Source organism: Trachemys scripta, chromosome 15 (genome assembly GCF_013100865.1).
Source record: "Trachemys scripta elegans isolate TJP31775 chromosome 15, CAS_Tse_1.0, whole genome shotgun sequence".
NCBI classification, from domain to species: Eukaryota; Metazoa; Chordata; order Testudines; family Emydidae; genus Trachemys; species Trachemys scripta.
Genome location: NC_048312.1, coordinates 3252726 through 3269269, shown reverse-complemented (window position 1 = coordinate 3269269; position 16544 = coordinate 3252726). Strand labels below are relative to the sequence as shown.

General features: G+C 40.6%; 1 protein-coding gene across 8 annotated transcripts in view; it reads right to left on the bottom strand.

Moving 5' to 3' along the window:
* Nucleotides 1-1619: 1619 nt before the first annotated feature.
* Nucleotides 1620-16544, bottom strand: part of GIT2 (GIT ArfGAP 2) — a 50815-nt gene continuing 35890 nt past the window's right edge. For 5 of the 8 annotated variants that reach the window (XM_034791323.1, XM_034791325.1, XM_034791324.1 and 2 more), the window contains 4 exons: nucleotides 14934-15016; nucleotides 14611-14799; nucleotides 6970-7033; nucleotides 1620-6131 (listed from right to left, as the gene is read on the bottom strand). In XM_034791323.1, coding sequence (XP_034647214.1) covers nucleotides 5919-6131; nucleotides 6970-7033; nucleotides 14611-14799; nucleotides 14934-15016 — 549 coding nt within the window. In that variant the 3' untranslated portion in view covers nucleotides 1620-5918. Of the gene's footprint in view, nucleotides 6132-6969; nucleotides 7034-7997; nucleotides 8020-11626; nucleotides 11753-14610; nucleotides 14800-14933; nucleotides 15017-16544 lie in introns of all 8 variants that reach the window. The other 3 variants (XM_034791321.1, XM_034791322.1, XM_034791327.1) reach the window with 2 other exon arrangements.

The window sequence follows — 16544 nt, the reverse complement described above, 5'->3', positions numbered from 1 at the left end:
TGTATTTTTTTAAAGTAGATTTCACTGTAATAGAAGGCAGCAATGTGACTAAGCTCAACAGTTAAAATGTTCATAGCAGTAGTTACTTTAAGTTGGGGCAGCTGTCTCGCTTAAAACATCTACTATAATGGACAATGATGTTTAGGCAACTCAGATTCCACATGTATTTGTTTGAGGCTAGTGCATTCAATTGTATTGGGAGATTCCCACATTGTGCTAGTGGAGACCCATTGTGTATTACAGGGAGTTAGCATCTTGTGACTTCAAACACTAGTAGCAGTAGCTCTTCTCAGCTTACATAAGTTCAAAAGTAAATCATGAGTTGAATGAATTTCCATATGTAAATCATCACACAGGTGGTGAGTGCAGAGTGAGTTTCAAGAGGGGAAAATGCCAAAGGCAACTTAATCTAGTGGACCAGTTCTAACAGGTATGATACACATTCCATATTCCTGATGCAATTCAAGATCAGCACTATAACACAATTACATAAATGAAGTCAGACTTTGTCTAAGGCCAGGTCTACATGAGAAGGTTTGATGGTATAGCTCCAGTGGCAAATCCTTCTAGTGGAGGTGCAGTTACCAGCAAAGAAGTGCTTTGGCCTGTATAGCTCTCACCAGTTCCCCAAATGAAATGAGCCATGCTACCAAATGTACTTTGCCACTATAAAAATGTCACCAAAAATTAACACTCCTAAACATCATCACTGTACCAGGAAGAGTTTCTAGAGTACACCCAGCCTTATAAAATACAGAATAAAACTTTGATGTAGTTCAACTGAGCACCATTAATTTCGAATGCTGGGGCAATATATTTGCTATAAGGCCCTTCCAACTGTCAGTGGTAGCTTTTAGTTTTATATTGTGCAGGATTTCCTTCATTGCCTGCCAATACCACTCCTGAAGCAGCAAGGATGGGTTATTACAGCATGATAAAAAATGTGACCATTTGATGCACACAGAATGAAGGAGTAAGAAGAGAAGTAGCTGAATTTATTGGCAGTTTTCAATCCTTTTTAATTTAACTGGCTGAACACATTAAGGATATTAATGCTCTACAGTTAGGAAACCAGGCAGAGGTGAGTAAGATGGTATAACTTATGGCCCTTTGCCACCACATCCCCATCTGTAAAAAGCAACAGAGGGTCCTGTGACACCTTTGACTAACAGAAGTATTGGAGCATAAGCTTTCGTGGGTGAATGCCCACTTCATCAGACGCAAGACTGATGAAGTGGGCATTCACCCACAAAAGCTTATGCTCCAATACTTCTGTTAGTCTTAAAGGTGCCACAGGACCCTCTGTTGCTTTTTACAGATTCAGACTAACACGGCTACCCCTCTGATACTTGACATCCCTATCTGTAACAGCAGTGGAGACAGACACACTTACTGGCATGTAGCTTCTATCTCTTCTGGATTTGGCCTACTGATGATGTGCATATACCAGAAGATAGCAGGAAAACTAGGACCACCAAGGTCTAAATCCTTAATTCATCTATTTTAAATACGCACTGCTTCTCAGTGCATTAGTTACACGGAGACTTACTCCCTTTGCACTGTTTATAGTACCATCTTGTATGTACTTTGTATTTAGCCCATATATCCCAAAGGCAAAGCACTTTAAAAGCCTGTTTATTGCATAAGTAGCAGGCAAATAATCCCAAACAATTTTATAACACTTAAAGGGTTGTACAGTAATTTTATGTAATACAGTAAACATTAAAGGCTAAATCATGAGTACAATATGGACAGAAATACAAGTTCATAAAAAGGCATTTTCACTTTCCTGTGCAGCATTGTTGTAGAGAGAGAGGATTACATTTCTGTAAGCGCAAGAGGGAAAACATACAAGCTATTTGAAAGTGGGGTTCCAGCCACAGGAAAACCCCCCCATCTTTTTGCACCTAAACTACTCCAAATATTTTAATAGCTCCTGCCCTGCAGCCATTCAAAGCATGTCTACACTGCAATGTAAGACCAGGGTTAGTAGAATTCGAGTTAGCAGACCCTGGGTTTGTTCACCTAGGGCTTGAGGATTTGTCTACACTGCAATAAAACACCCACACTGGCCATTGTCAGCTCTGCAGGACTACGAACTTTGCAGGGTAGATAGCCGAGCTTGAGCTGAAGCCCAGGCTCTGGGACCCCGCCCTGTGAGCCTGAGTCAGCTGATACAGGCCAGCCGCAGATGGTTTCATCACAGTGGAGACATACCTTGAGCATCTACACTCATCTATAACCACAAGTCAGGAATGGCTGAATGCAGGGTCCCAACAGGGGGCTCCAGCAACTACACTGCATTATGCAGGCCCGAGTCCTAGCACCCTCCAAAATGTGGCTACTCTAGCCCTTTGTTCATGATGCAGTGGGGAAATCTGACCATCCACCAAACTTGACTGTCCAGAGGACAATGACAGACAGGCCGTGGGATACTTTTGGCAGACGCCAGAGCGCAAGTCCAGTAGGGCTGAGCCTACTCTGCAAAGCAACAGGGCTTGAATGCTGGGTCTGGGTGTGACCCTCCTCCCGCCCTGGGGTTCTGGACTGTTGGCTAGTGCAATTTGTGTATAGATACACGGGGGGTTAGGCTTGAGTCTGAGCTCAAACCCTTGGCTTACAGTGCAGTGTAGACACATCCACACAGTCCAAAGCATAATGCTACACAAGCTTTGGGCCCAATCGACTACTTTGGCAAACACCAACAATGGGTGGAGCAGATTAATACATTGAGCTAACCAGGGTTTGGTTGGAGTAGAGTCAGCTTTTGCTCTAAGTGCCATTTCCATAAAGTGCACCTCTGTCCTACTGGCTTCTTGAAAGGAAGTACCATAATAAGAATACTGCAGATATCACACCAGATGTCTAACTGCTTAGTGCAATAACTTGCTACGATGACCAATACGTAAGCAGAACAGAACTATTTAGACAAGGTGCAGTTTACCAACAGGACCATAAAACTGATGTTTGACATTTAAAAAAATATCTAGATACAGAACGTGAAGTGGGTTACCCTTTAGCCACACTTGTATAGCTCATCATGCCAGAGTCTAATTGAATCGGGTACTTGCAAAACCTGCCGCCAACACAGGAAAGATGTACAGTTATTCATCTGAAGGGACTTTTCCAGTTTTGGCACCGAGCAAGCATTTAAAAAAGTTGATATCCTTAAATAAAATTTTAGGAAACATGAAATTACTCTGTATCCCACACAGGATATGTAAAAACCACGTGTAGTGATGTCCTGATGGATACTAGCAAATCGCATGCTGCATGTCCCTACTGTGCTAGTTCAAAGCAGTTCTTAAGTGGGGTTATTCTATTTCATACAATGCATTACGAGTGCTTTAATTTTGGTAATAGGTTTTAAAAATACTTCTCTACTATTCAAATCACAGCCTGGTCTAAATGCATTTCCAGATGCTTAGAGACAGCGCTAGATACAGGAGCGGGGACAGGATACATTATTTATGAATCAGACTGCAACAGGATTATCCCCTACCTACTTTCTTTTAATCCCAAAATAGTACAATACTTTAAAAAAGGCAGTTAATTACAACATCAGCATCCAACAATATTATGGCACTTATTCCGTGTTTATATATACATACAAACACATTATAATTTTAAAAGGAAGGAACCTCTGAAGGTTTAATTTTTGTTTGTTAACCTAAAACACGGCAAATTTTTATCACCAAAAAAACCAACCTAAAGAATTGTGATTTAGCAAACTAAATACTGCAGACTCTGCTTATAGAACAGTAGACAGCCTCCTACAATAGAGTGTTTTTGAATCAAACATTTATGTGAAAAATAAATTTAGCATTTATATATTCAGACAAAACATTATATGGTGACTCTTGACCAGTTTACCTGTAATCTCACACTTGAATGGTAACTGAGTAAACTAACATGGCAAACTGCATGCGTGTGGTCCTATGGGTTTTGGGGCCTCCAGAGGAAACTACGAATTGTAGGAGTATTTTATAACAAGGGAAGGTGGTTAGCGTGATGGAAAACCTGCCGTCAGAGTTCAAACTTCCTCATGTTTTTATATGTATGTAACTATGTACAACATCCAGGGCTTATAATCCAGTCATTATCTGATGGTTTAGCATCACTGGGAAATAGCTATGTTAAGTGTTGTTATAGTTAGAAAAAATAATGAACTACAACATATCTGCTCCCTCTTTGCATTCAGTCTCTTATCTTCTCACTTCAACAACAAAAATAATTCAACTACTTTTTCCTTTTAGCTCAACAGCATCTGCACAGCTACAGCGAATCACAAAACATGATAGTTAACTAAGTTCCCATTGCAAGACCAAATTCTGCCCTCAGCTGTTTAACTCACTGCAGATATTGGTACTGTACAGGTGTCATTGAGTGCCTCTGAATCTTCATTACTGATTGCATATGAATCAGAACAGCTGACATTCAGATCTCCGGGGGAGGTTGTAGGACTGATTGGTAAACAGGAAAAACATCTTTTTATATATGAACTGAACATATTGTTTGTAGCCAGACTGGGACCTCTCAATCTCATTTTCACAGGTTCACTTGTAAGTAGACCAGTGCTTTAAGTGATTATCAAAACAGGTCAGTAGGCATGAGCTTGACTTAGGAGTTTAAGTCCACATTTTCAAAGGTGACAGGCACTTAAGAACCCAAGTCTTTACCGACTTTCAGTAAGACTCAGGCTCTTTAAGTACCTGTGTCCCCCTTGAAAATGAGGATTCAGGTGGTTTTGAAAATTTTACCCATGATCTTTAAAGAAAAAGGTACTGGAACTTAGCTAGGGAATACATTAAAGTGGTTGGTTAGCACATGGTGGGTTGTGTATTGAAGGTGACCCTTAAGGTAGGTGTCGATCTGTATATAGTTTGTAGTTTTTGGAAGCTTGGCATGAGAGGTACTATATAAAAAGTGTATTTTTCACATTCTACTACAGTGAGGTATAGTATGATGTACCGTGTCAGGCATGGCTTCTTTTGAACCGGCCCTCTTATCTTCCATTTTAAAGAAATCACTGAACTCTTTAGTGAAACTGCATCTAAAAAGATATTAAAGAACAATACTGCTGCAAACAAGACAGCCTTAAAGAGGACACTAAAATGGGAATAAATGTTGTGGGAAACTTCAAAGTGAGTTTTTCAGAGAAATGAAAATGATGGGTTGTAACCACTAATGCCTTTCTAAAGTAACATCAAATGTATAGACTAGTGGCATAGTGACAACTAAAAGAAACTACTTAATCTCATGCTTCCTTCCAAAATAGATAAAAGTGACAAAGACCTTGTATAGTTAACATTTAATAGGTTTGGATGCCCACAACTACTAGTTTCAGCAGACTAAGGACTGGTTATTGCACAACAGTTGATATGAAACAGAGAATATAACTTTGTATTCAATTCTCAGGAAGACTATATAAAACTTCATTCTACTAACTGTTCAACAGTTACACTCCTGGAGCCTTCACAGTCCACTGTCCTGCTGAGAGAGAGTTTGTTATTCAAGGGGATTCACCATGCAGAGCAGTTCAAGGCTAGATTCTGCCCTTTGATATGCACATTTGACTTGAATGAGAGTTGTGTGCGCACATGCAATATCCGAAAGCAGAATACAGCTCCAAGGAATCTCCTAGAAGAACCTCTGATACAATGTTGGTATGTGATATTGGCTCAATAGCTGTTTGCAACACACTATATTCAGTCATTAAACTGGCAACACAGGCACAAAAATAAGGCAGTGGGTTAAATTAATCTTTGAAAGTTCTGTTAGAAAACATGCAAAAATAATACTGAGTTTAAAAAAGTTGAACTCCCCCCCCTTAGTTTTCTTGTAAAAATTTAAATTTAGACATGTAACTTTTCAAACTCCAATCTCTAAAAAACCAAGACTAAAAAACCTGAGAGGACTCAGTTGTTGTTCTCTTTGGTTGTGATGGTAACCAGTTGTTTAGCAGCCTTGGCAATGTCATATGCACACTGAATCACTTGCTGAGTGACCAGCTGGATGTCCGTGGTAGGGCAGGTCTCTATGGGCAGGGTTTTTTTGCATTCAGACTGGAGTCTGTAGGCACTAGATGTCAGCAGCCGCAGCGACGTCCTTACCAGCTCAGATTTGGGTTTCTGGGAAGGGAAAAGCAAACAAAGCTCGAGCTAGCTAGCATGGATTATACACAGATGTTTTAGGATGACTGAATCAGTGAGATTTAGCATTTGTTTGAAAATGCTCGAATACTGTAGCAAGGTGGCCTGGGCTCAGTAGCTTTGTCCTTGTCAAAGGCCAGGAAAGGAAGGGCTTGTAGGGCACCTTGTGGCAAGACAAGACATGGGGCAGAAGCAGACCCCCTTTGCAATTCATTGAGACCCACACAGATAATTCTTTGCTCCCAGAAAGCTGCCTATAAAAGACTTGAGAAGTGGTCTAGAGACTACCCTGTTTAGAGACCTGGTCTACATCCATGCAAGTCACGAGATGACAGGTCAAGCAAAGTTCTTGTATAGCTCCATCGCTGTTCAAGCAAGAGGTAAGCGTCCTTGGTTTATGGGAACTGTGGGCATTTCATCTCAACCAACCTGTGCATCCTGGTGTACCAACTAACTCTACCCACTTGGTATGGTGACAAATAGAAAGCTGCAAGGTCTGACAAAGATCCTCGTCTTGATGAAAGTAATGTTCCTCCCTCCTATCTATCCATCTTTTGCTTTTTGTTCATTGCAAAAAATCTAAGCCCAGGGAGGAACCACTGTAAAATAAAAAGGAGCGAAAGCTTAGGAATTTTAAATTTCCTTATTGATTTTCTTAACCAAATCAACCCCCCCCCCATGTCCAATCAGAAATATTTCCTTCATTGCACCAACTTCCCTTAAAGGTTCTTCTGTCACAAAGCCTCAAGATAAGTGACATTGAGAGCAGAATACATTTGAGAAACATTGCCATTGCTGAAGAAATAAAGCGACTCACTTTTGGGAACAAGGCTGCCATTTCTGTTACTGCCACATGTATTCTTTCCGAGCACGGTATATAACTGCAAGAAGATGCAAAAAAAGAGTATTCAAAAGCAGCAAAAACATTGGATTTTCTTGAAGTTCAATTAGTTAGTGACTATTTCTCCAAAAGCAAACCAGTTAACAGAACGGCACATTATCTTCTAACATTGTCTTAGCACAGCCTCCAAACACAACTGTAGCAGATTCTCTGCAACACGCAAGCCTGATGAAGCTTCCCATTGAAACATTCATTAGTAAATTATGTACAAATTTGTGTTTCAACCACACTGTACTACAAACAACTTCAGGAAAAGCAAGAACTTCACAGCTGATGTAAGACTCTTTGCATTAGGTAAATCAAAGTTTTAAACTATTCTTGGATTAACAGCTTGTGGGGGAAGGAGTAATGGGTTGCACACGCTATCCTGTATCCAGCACTGTCAGATACTCAAGTATGGAAATACATGCTTACAAATGTGAAAACAGCACATCAGTGTACATGATTGACATTTCCTAAAGTCACGATTTGAACATTCAAATTTTAGAGTTTGGCTCTGCATTCCCACAGAAGTGGCACAATATGTTCTAGAGGGGTTTATCTGCCTGTTCAAAATGTAACGTGTCAGAGATTTTAAAAAATTTATACATATATGTGTATGTGTGTGTAAGTAAATGGCGAGAAGACAATTGCAGGCACAAAATAAAAGTTCCAGATTCTGCTGTTTAAAGGGTATTTTAACTGGAGACATCAGGATTGCACAAGTGTATCTAAGATCCCAGAGTGACTCTCAGATCCCAGGCTGAGTGTGCAGGGCTGACAAAAAACAAAATACAAAACACATTCTTATGTGTCTAGACTGAGATCAGATTTAATCTGCTATCATTTTAAGAATGGAATTTTCTGTACAAGCCCCAAAGTACTATGAAACCAAACTTTAGTAAAAGATTTAAGTAAGTAAGCTGCCAAGTCAAAGATCTATGCAGACTTAGATATATACTAACCTTGGAAGTGGAGCTGAAAAATCTTTAAAAAAAAAACAAAAAAAACTTTTATTTAAATGTTTAAGTTTTACACAAATAATATTTTGTCAACAATTTGGGATGATCAAAATTAGAAATGAGACCTACTAGGTCACCTTGTCCATACCCTGGTAGCCAGTGCAGACTGCTTTCCTACAAATGATCTTCTTTGGTTACATTTATGAAGTTCAGAGTTTCTCCAAGAAAAGAATTGCTATTTATCTTTACATCAAATCTGCATAAAGCTATTTTCAAACACTCAGCAGCAATCTCTAAGGTGTATGACCTCCACAGACATTTTCACCAGTAATCTCCCAACTGAGCTTTGAAGCACACATAACAAAGATAGAGCAAAAGCTCAGAAACGGACACTGCACAGTAAATTGTAGTATTGTTGTAGCCATGTGGATCCTAGGATTAACATCCTAGAAAGACAAGGTGGGTGAGCCAATATTTTTTATTGGTCCAATTGCTGTTGGTGAAAGAGACAAACTTTCGAGCTACACAGAGCTTTTCTTCAAGTGATTACCAACATCCACCTGGTCTCTCTAATATCCTGGGACTGACATGGCTACGACACTGCATACAACATGTTGTGAGAGACCATTCCAGGTGGAGTGTCCTGTTAACACCTCTGCAGGCGTAGGACAAAAAAGGGGGGTTAGTGGGTTACTGATTGTTGTAATAAGCCATAAATCCAGTGTCTTTATTAAGACCATGATTTTCAGTGTCTAGCAAAGTTATGAATTTAAGTTCCCAGGCTCATCTTTTGAAGATGTTGTGCAAGTTTCCTTTGAGGATGAGGACTGAGAGGTCAGATATGGAGAGATCGAGTTGTGAAAAGTGTTCGCCCGTGGGTGCTGTAGGGTTTTTGTCTGATTTTCTGGGAGAGTTCATTTGAGTGTGTCGTGATTGTCTGGTTCACCCACATAGTTGTTATTGGGCCATTTAATGCACTGGATTAGGTCTACCACATGTTGTGATAGGCACGTGTAGGACCTATGGATCTTGAAAGGTGTGTTGTGGGGGGTACTGAATGGTCTCCTACAATATGTGTTAACTACTTATGCTAAACAATCTGTTACACCTTGTATTTAGCTCTGACCTTGAGTACCTTTTTCAGACCTGAAGGAAAGCTCTGTATAGCTCAAAAGCTTGTCTCTTTTACCAAGAGAAGTTGGTCCTATAAAAAACATTACTTCCCCCACCTTGTTTCTCCAGTGCACAGTATATACAATCTCAACTCATGTCACTTGTCAGGGCTTCTCAGGGCCAAAGGTTAACCCTTGTGCATTCTTTAGCTTGCTGTGAAGACACAGGCCCAGGAAACAATTCACTTTAGAGAACATTTATTTCCATACTTGACAGTCCATCGTGAACATTAGGCTGTCAATGCAGTATTGCTGAAAGTTAAATCTTCCCCGTTCTTCATTGCATAAATCAAAGATTACCAATTTAAAGAGAAGCTGTTATGTAACTCCTAATTCTTATTCAGGATGCACACCTCACTTTTTTGGTGAAGTGTAACTACAAGATTGTAAAACTTCATCTAAGGCAAACTGAAAAAAAATGAAGAATGCCTGGTGAATGTAGACACATGGTGAACACGTACTACACAAAACCAGCAAGAGACAGCAACTGGTAAAATACATGCATTTCATCATGGTTAATATTTACTTTTAGACTGCATAGTTTGTGCTAAACTTTCAATTATTCTGTCAAGCAGAACTATTACGAAGTGCTAACTAATAATTCAAAAGTAGATTTTAAGAATCCTTACAGATTCTGCTTTAGACCCTGAAAAATATTTAAGAATTAGAATTAAAATTGATCTCTGTTCAAAAGAGAAGCTTCTGGTCAATAATTTTAGAGTTACCTGAAGCCTGAAAGAAGTTTAGCCTTCTGTCAAAAGTCTACTTTTAAAACCTATACTTTCCAAATACTTCATTTAAGATAATAATCTACAGGATAGTTAGTATAGTTCAGACTTTAAGCTAGTATTTTTAAAATTAGTTTATCAGGCAGTACCATTCAAAAGAAGAATATTTTTCCTTAGCATAATCTCTCAATTCTAAATCTAAAAATCACTTTCAGACTGAAATCACAATCGTTTTATTCAATTAACTTGCAATACTGAACATGCAAAAAAACCCCAAACATGTAAATTACAGATATACTAAAAAGGAAAGCAACACACTTAGGGGTCATTTGAGTTATGCAGGAAAGTTGCTATAAAAGGGGGACATCTTGATTGTGTGTGTGTTGCATTCCCATGGGCTCTTCCAAACAAAATGAGACTTCCCACCATCACTAGTTTTTTTTTTTTTTTTTAAACCAAAAGTGCACTGTAGCAATCCCTGCTCTACTAGAAAGGAGAGTAGGGCTAATAACCAATTTACTCTCCATGAGCCACACTGAACAGTAGAGGAAACCTACAGAAAACAAGAAAAAAAGGTGCAGTTTAAGCCTCCATTGATTTCCATGGCACAGTAACAGGCCCCAGTAATTATGGAATGTAAGAGTGTATTAGAGATGCAATAGTTAGGTGCATATTTCCAGGCCATCTGGGTTTGTTGCATCAAAGTTTTCAATGTATATTTGAGGAAAGCCTCTACCGATGTAAGATAAGCAGTTCAAACTAAGTACTTTATTAGTACTAGGATTTGTATCACCATAGCATCTAGCAACCCCAGGACTCTATTGTACAAAATGTGCAGACACAAAACGATACTTCTCACTAGTGATGATTAAAAAAAATTTTTTTTTTTTAAAACACACACTGACTAAAATCTGGGTAGACACTAGAGGTCATAGTGCGACTGAATTGGCTTCCTAAATCTACACAAATTTTAGGGAATTGTCAAATTTTGAAAATATTCTTATTACAGAGAATTTCTGAAGACTTCCTGTAATCCTTCCTCTCACTTTGATAGCGATGACTGGCCATAATAGTGTTTAGGATTAAAGCTTGGGGACAGGTCACAGCCCATAAACACTGGATTTTAAACTTTCCTTTAAACAGGTTTTGTATCTCAGATGCAGTAGGTCTTAAAGATCAGAACAGTATTTTGGTCAGGTTTTGAAGTTTTGGGTTGCCATTACGTAAACTTATTAAAACCTAAAATTTAGTTTTGATGGTAATTTATGCAAGCTAGAAACTAGGCTCTAGTATTCACCATAAACAGACTGTTAGAATAAATGTTGTATGTTATGGGTCATGCAAATAATGCTATTTCTGCAGTAACAGTGCGTGGACACTGCAACAACAAATTATGTCATCAATGATCAGATGCAGATTTTTTTGATAGATGACCAGAATGGAGAGAAGCTAGGGCTGTCGGAGGGAAACCTCAAGCCTCTGTTAGCTGTACCACTAGGCCCTGATCTTGCTCCCACCGAAGTCAACAGTAAAAGCTCCTATTAACTTCACAGGACATAGGATTGGCCCCGTAACTCTTAGTACTTATTACCTATAAGTTTTCTTATCATTTAAAGCCTTTCATGCATAACCTCGAACCACCCCGGTGTTGAACGTGCATGAGGGGGGAAAGGCAGAAGAGAAAAAGAGAAAGGACACTGTGCCTGGAAGGCAGGGACAGAGGCCAGAGTACCAGGAGGTAGGATCAGACTGCTGATGGGTCAAAGGCTGCAGGGGAGCTCTCTCAGCCCATGGAACCAGGGTACTGAAACAGCCGAGGCTATGTCTGAGCTTAAGCATGCTTGCACGCTCTAATGGTCTATTTAGACAGATGAGTACAGGAAAAGGAACAAAAAGAATGAAAAAAAGGAAGGAGTTTCATTAGGATGATGGAAGAACAATTAACATTCATGTTCAGATTATCCATGTGGCAAGCCATTTTTATTTGCAATATTCCCAACAAAAGTTTGGAAGCAATCTCATTACAGTTCTCAGAAGTTCAATTATATGACAATATATTTGCAAAGGGACTTCTCTAAATAGCCTTATTCATATCAAAATTAAGTTAAATAGATTTGTTCCATTATTTTCCCATATAGCTTGCCCCTGCTATGTGATTCATTGAGCAGTAGCACATCTAAGGCAAAGCCATGCAATACAATACAATATTGCATTTTTGTTCGTGGCTAAGAGCTTTGGAGGGTCACCTAAGTATGGTAACCAACATGCTCCATTTGTGGCACAGAAGAAACACTGCTTTAATAACCGAACAACTTGTTCCTTACGCTGATCTCTTAAAGCCTTCCCTTCAATATCTTTCTTCTATAACAAAGAAGGGACAGAAGAGGTCTCTTTGCAAGGCTAATCATTATTTCTTCAAAAGATTTCTCCATTCATTTTTCTTATTTGCATTTATGAATTTAATTTGTTTTATTTACAGATCTAAAGAGATACTTGTCCCTTGTGTTAAAAAAAATACTCCCTTAACTTGAGGAACAAGAAAACATGAGGAAGGATTAAAGTATTCTTTACTAAGTAACTTCACTCAATTTAGCAGGAGAAAAACATGTCCTGGGTTCTTTATTCTAGATGATTTTGGTGCGTTTCAACTATTGTTACTGGTAAAATATACAAATAAAATTTAAAATAAGAATATTGGTTATTTTTTACTGCAGCTCCCCTTTGTAAGAACCCTGGGAGCAAACATCAAGAGTGGTTTATGGAAGGGGCTAAGTCTGAATTTTGACTCAAGTGAGCTCAGTCAGAAACTGCACTCTGACTTCTCCACCCAGGATCACACAGGAAACACCGTGCATCTCCCACCTAGCCAAAGGAAAGTGCAAACAGAGTAAATAAGCAGGGAAGAAGCAGAAGTGGCCCCCAGAATGCAACTGTTGCCTATTTTTCCTCAATTGTGGAGGTAAGGAGCTCAGAAACTGAACTCTATGAGCTGCAAGGTGTAACAAAGGTAGTTAGCTGGTTTCATGGGTAATGTGTTGTATAGTCCTTCAGCGCCGAGGCTGTGACTGCAGTTCAAATGAGAACTGCCAGAGGAAAAGAGAAGTTTATTTGGAGCCTAGGACCACTCAGTGCTAACACGGAATGCACTAACATGCGCGATGATATAGCTGCCATTATATGCCTATAAAAAACTACCTAGGAAAACCACCTGCTGTTGATGCACCACAAAGAATCATTACCAACAACTCAGGGAGATTTGGCAAAGTTAACTGTCAGGTCAGCGTGCATGGGGGGAAGCTCAGGCTGAGTACTAATTTGATGTTCAGATAAATAGGCCGCTTTGATTTTTAGCACTGGCAAACTTGAGAAAAGCCGGTCTAGTTCTTGGCTCTGCTTGAACAGTTCGGAACAGCTTTTGCTGATGGCTTGTCTAGTGCTATAAAAAACAGACGATACAGGGCTATTGCGAGGGCCCTACCAAATTCATGGTCCATTTTGGTCAATTTCATGGTTTCAAAATGAGTCAATTTCACATTTTCAGATATTTACATCTGAAATTTCAGGGTGCTGTAGCCTGGGGGTCCCCGACCCAAAAAGGGGGGGGGGGGGGGGGGCGGGTTGGGGGATTGCCACCCTCACTTTTGTGCTGCCTTCAGAGTTGGGCTCTGAAGGCAGCGCAGCCATGGAGCTTTTGCCAGCCGGAGGAGGTACCCGCAGGTGGGCATGATTCCCCCTCCCCGAAAGCAGCCATACAGTGGAAGAGGAAATCCTGTCCCACCCCAGCCAGGACTACCCAACTGGGGTGCTCCAGCAGCACAGGGGAGATCAGACCCACCTCCACTTCCGGGAACCTCCTCTGGCTGCAGGAAGCTCTGAAGGCAGTGCAGCCACAGAGCTTCCTGCAGCTGCAGGAGGTACCCCGAGGTGGGGCTGATCTACCTGAGAGTGGCCATGCAAGGGAAGAGAAAGTCCCATCTCTCCCCAGCCCGGCGCTCTAACAGCTGGAGCACAGTACATGGTAGGAGCCCCCATCTGGGGCACCCGTAGCCCTGCCCCCCCCCCCCCCCCGCCACACTCCAGTTGGTAGATCTCATGGGGGAGGTCTGATTTCATGGTCCATGATGTGTTTTTCACAGCCGTGAATTTGGTAGGGCCCTAACTATTACAGAGAACATAGCAATTATGTACACGAACAAAACCATCTGCAGTTTAAGGGCCAAATCCTTCCTGACTGCAGCTGTTTCACAGAGGTTACACTCAGTTACTGCTGAATGTTCCCTTCTAAGTGCCCTGATCTATAACTCCTGTGTAGTCTGAGAATCCAGGGGAAATCCCACTTGTTCCCAGGCCTCTGCAGTGGTCCCTTGACCTCCACTTTTTTAGCAACAGGATTTGCAAGGGAGCCATCTCCCAACACTTCCCCTTGCTTGTACTGCTTCTTACTGAGTGGGATGCAGGAAGACTGGGAGCAGACACTGCTCCAAACAGCGGCTGCTCCCAGGGATATCTGCCAAGTCCCGAGGAAGTGTTCCATGGAGAGAAGCTGTTCCATGTCCTTTTGCCCACAGCCCCAATAACATCTGCTGCTCCCTGCAACCCAGGGAACACATGACCATACATGATTCATTTACATGAAATTAAAGTCTCTACACTTGGAAGCATTTTATTATATTTTTAATCTTCGGAATTCCAGAGCACTTAGACTCCCATTCTTACCTGTCATGCTTATTCTCTTGTGCTGCTCGCAGCAGCTCCTGGATATTTTTAGTGATCTGTTCAGTTTTTCGAATAACATCTTCTGTACTGGGCAAAGTGGAACTTGGGGTTGCATCTGTATCTGAGTTCTCAGGGATAGACCCTTCCCCCTGCCAAATGATACTTCTCTGCCTTCCTTTCCTACCTGGCCTGGGGAAAAAAAAGAAGAATGTTGAAGTGGTCACTGTACTACAGAGCAGTTTCTATTAGCGCTTAACTAGGGCTTTGTGTCTTCAGACACTATACAGACACAAACATTAACTCATTCATGTAATAAGACATACCCCGTCTCATCCAACTCCAAACTGGGGGAGGGGTTATCATAGTCACTTTCAGGCATGCTATTCTGTTTCTCTAATTTCGATGCCTACAAAGAATAAAGAAATGTTTAAGGATAGTACCTAAAAAAAGAAAGGGTCAAGAACTTTGCCAGGGAACTATTCCCTGTGTAAACTAGTTCATTCTCTTGGACAAGACTTCATTTAGGTCCTACATTACTTTACAAGCTCAAGCGGTCATGGCCATTAGTCTCTGTTCGGTGCTACGTTATACCCACTCACACATTTTAGGCTAAGATCTTACGGGCTGAGATTTTGTTAATTTCTCTCACTGACTGCTGTCATGTATGCTTATGTCACTATATGCAGCGGCAATGCTGAAATGAGTTAAATACCATAGGTTATTCCTCCATTTCACCTACAAGAAATAAAGTTTCTTGCCTGGCTAGTTATTCCTTCTTTAGTAAGTAGTTTCTTCATAAAATACATTAAGTATTTTATTTTTAAAATACATTTTATACCTTGACATATCAGGGAATGTTCTTCCCCAACCATTACAAGCTGATCAGCTTTACAGAGCAGGGGTTCTGCTTCTTCATAACCCAACATTCAGCTACTTGCCGCTGATGATCTTTCTGCCCCCAAGAAAACTTTGCCCCTGTTCCCAGGATATTCACAAGGGACCCCACACAACGATCTTGGGATCACTTCTGGAGTCTGACAACCACCCCGTTTCAAATGACGGAGCAAATGTGCTTTTGCAGAAGCCTGGAGTTGGAAAATGGAATTAGCTCAACTCCCAGACAACTGCAAGTCTTACATCTTCCAATGCAACACAGGACCACTTTATGGGCACGAGGGGGACATCACCTATTACTGCTTTATTGGGTGTAGTTACCTCTAACCCTCCTCAATATGACACACTTGGCATACTTTTTCCTGAGCAGAGAGTTAGTAATAACTGAGCTTACTTGTATTCCTATGATTTGGGATTTGTATCCCTTGAGATGCCATCATATGGTTCTCTACACTCAGGAAGTTTCTCTCATTAGATTCCATGTAATCTTTCAGGTAACAAGTTATTCTACCACTTCTGTGAGCTCCAGTATAGTTTATACCCAGGGAATATACATCCCAATGATTTTTGTTCTGAATACCTCACCAATCTCAGGAATTCATATCCATGGAAAGTCTGCAACTTGGGATTTTAAAATAATTCCATGGGACTGGAAAACATAATGCAAAAGCAAGAAAGGGAAGTATACTCTGGAGCTCTCTCCCTCCTTCCTCAAACAACAGCCTGGGATTATTTATTCTCATCTTCTGGGCCTAACACCAAAGAATAGCAAAGATGCAGCAACTTACCAACTACAACTCCCCTCAGTGGTGCCCAGGCCAGGGCATTCTACGTTAGTACACATTTTTCTAGAGGACAGACAATTATACCCTTCCCACCTATGAATATGCCACATTAATGTCACTATGAGGTTTGGTCTTTTACTGCACAGTGCAGATCCTGGAATTGAAGTAAAACCAATCTCAACAATGCTATGGGATTTCCTCATTCGCAGTCACATTAACCTCCCACTGATCTTTATTAGAAAAACAGAGTGAGGA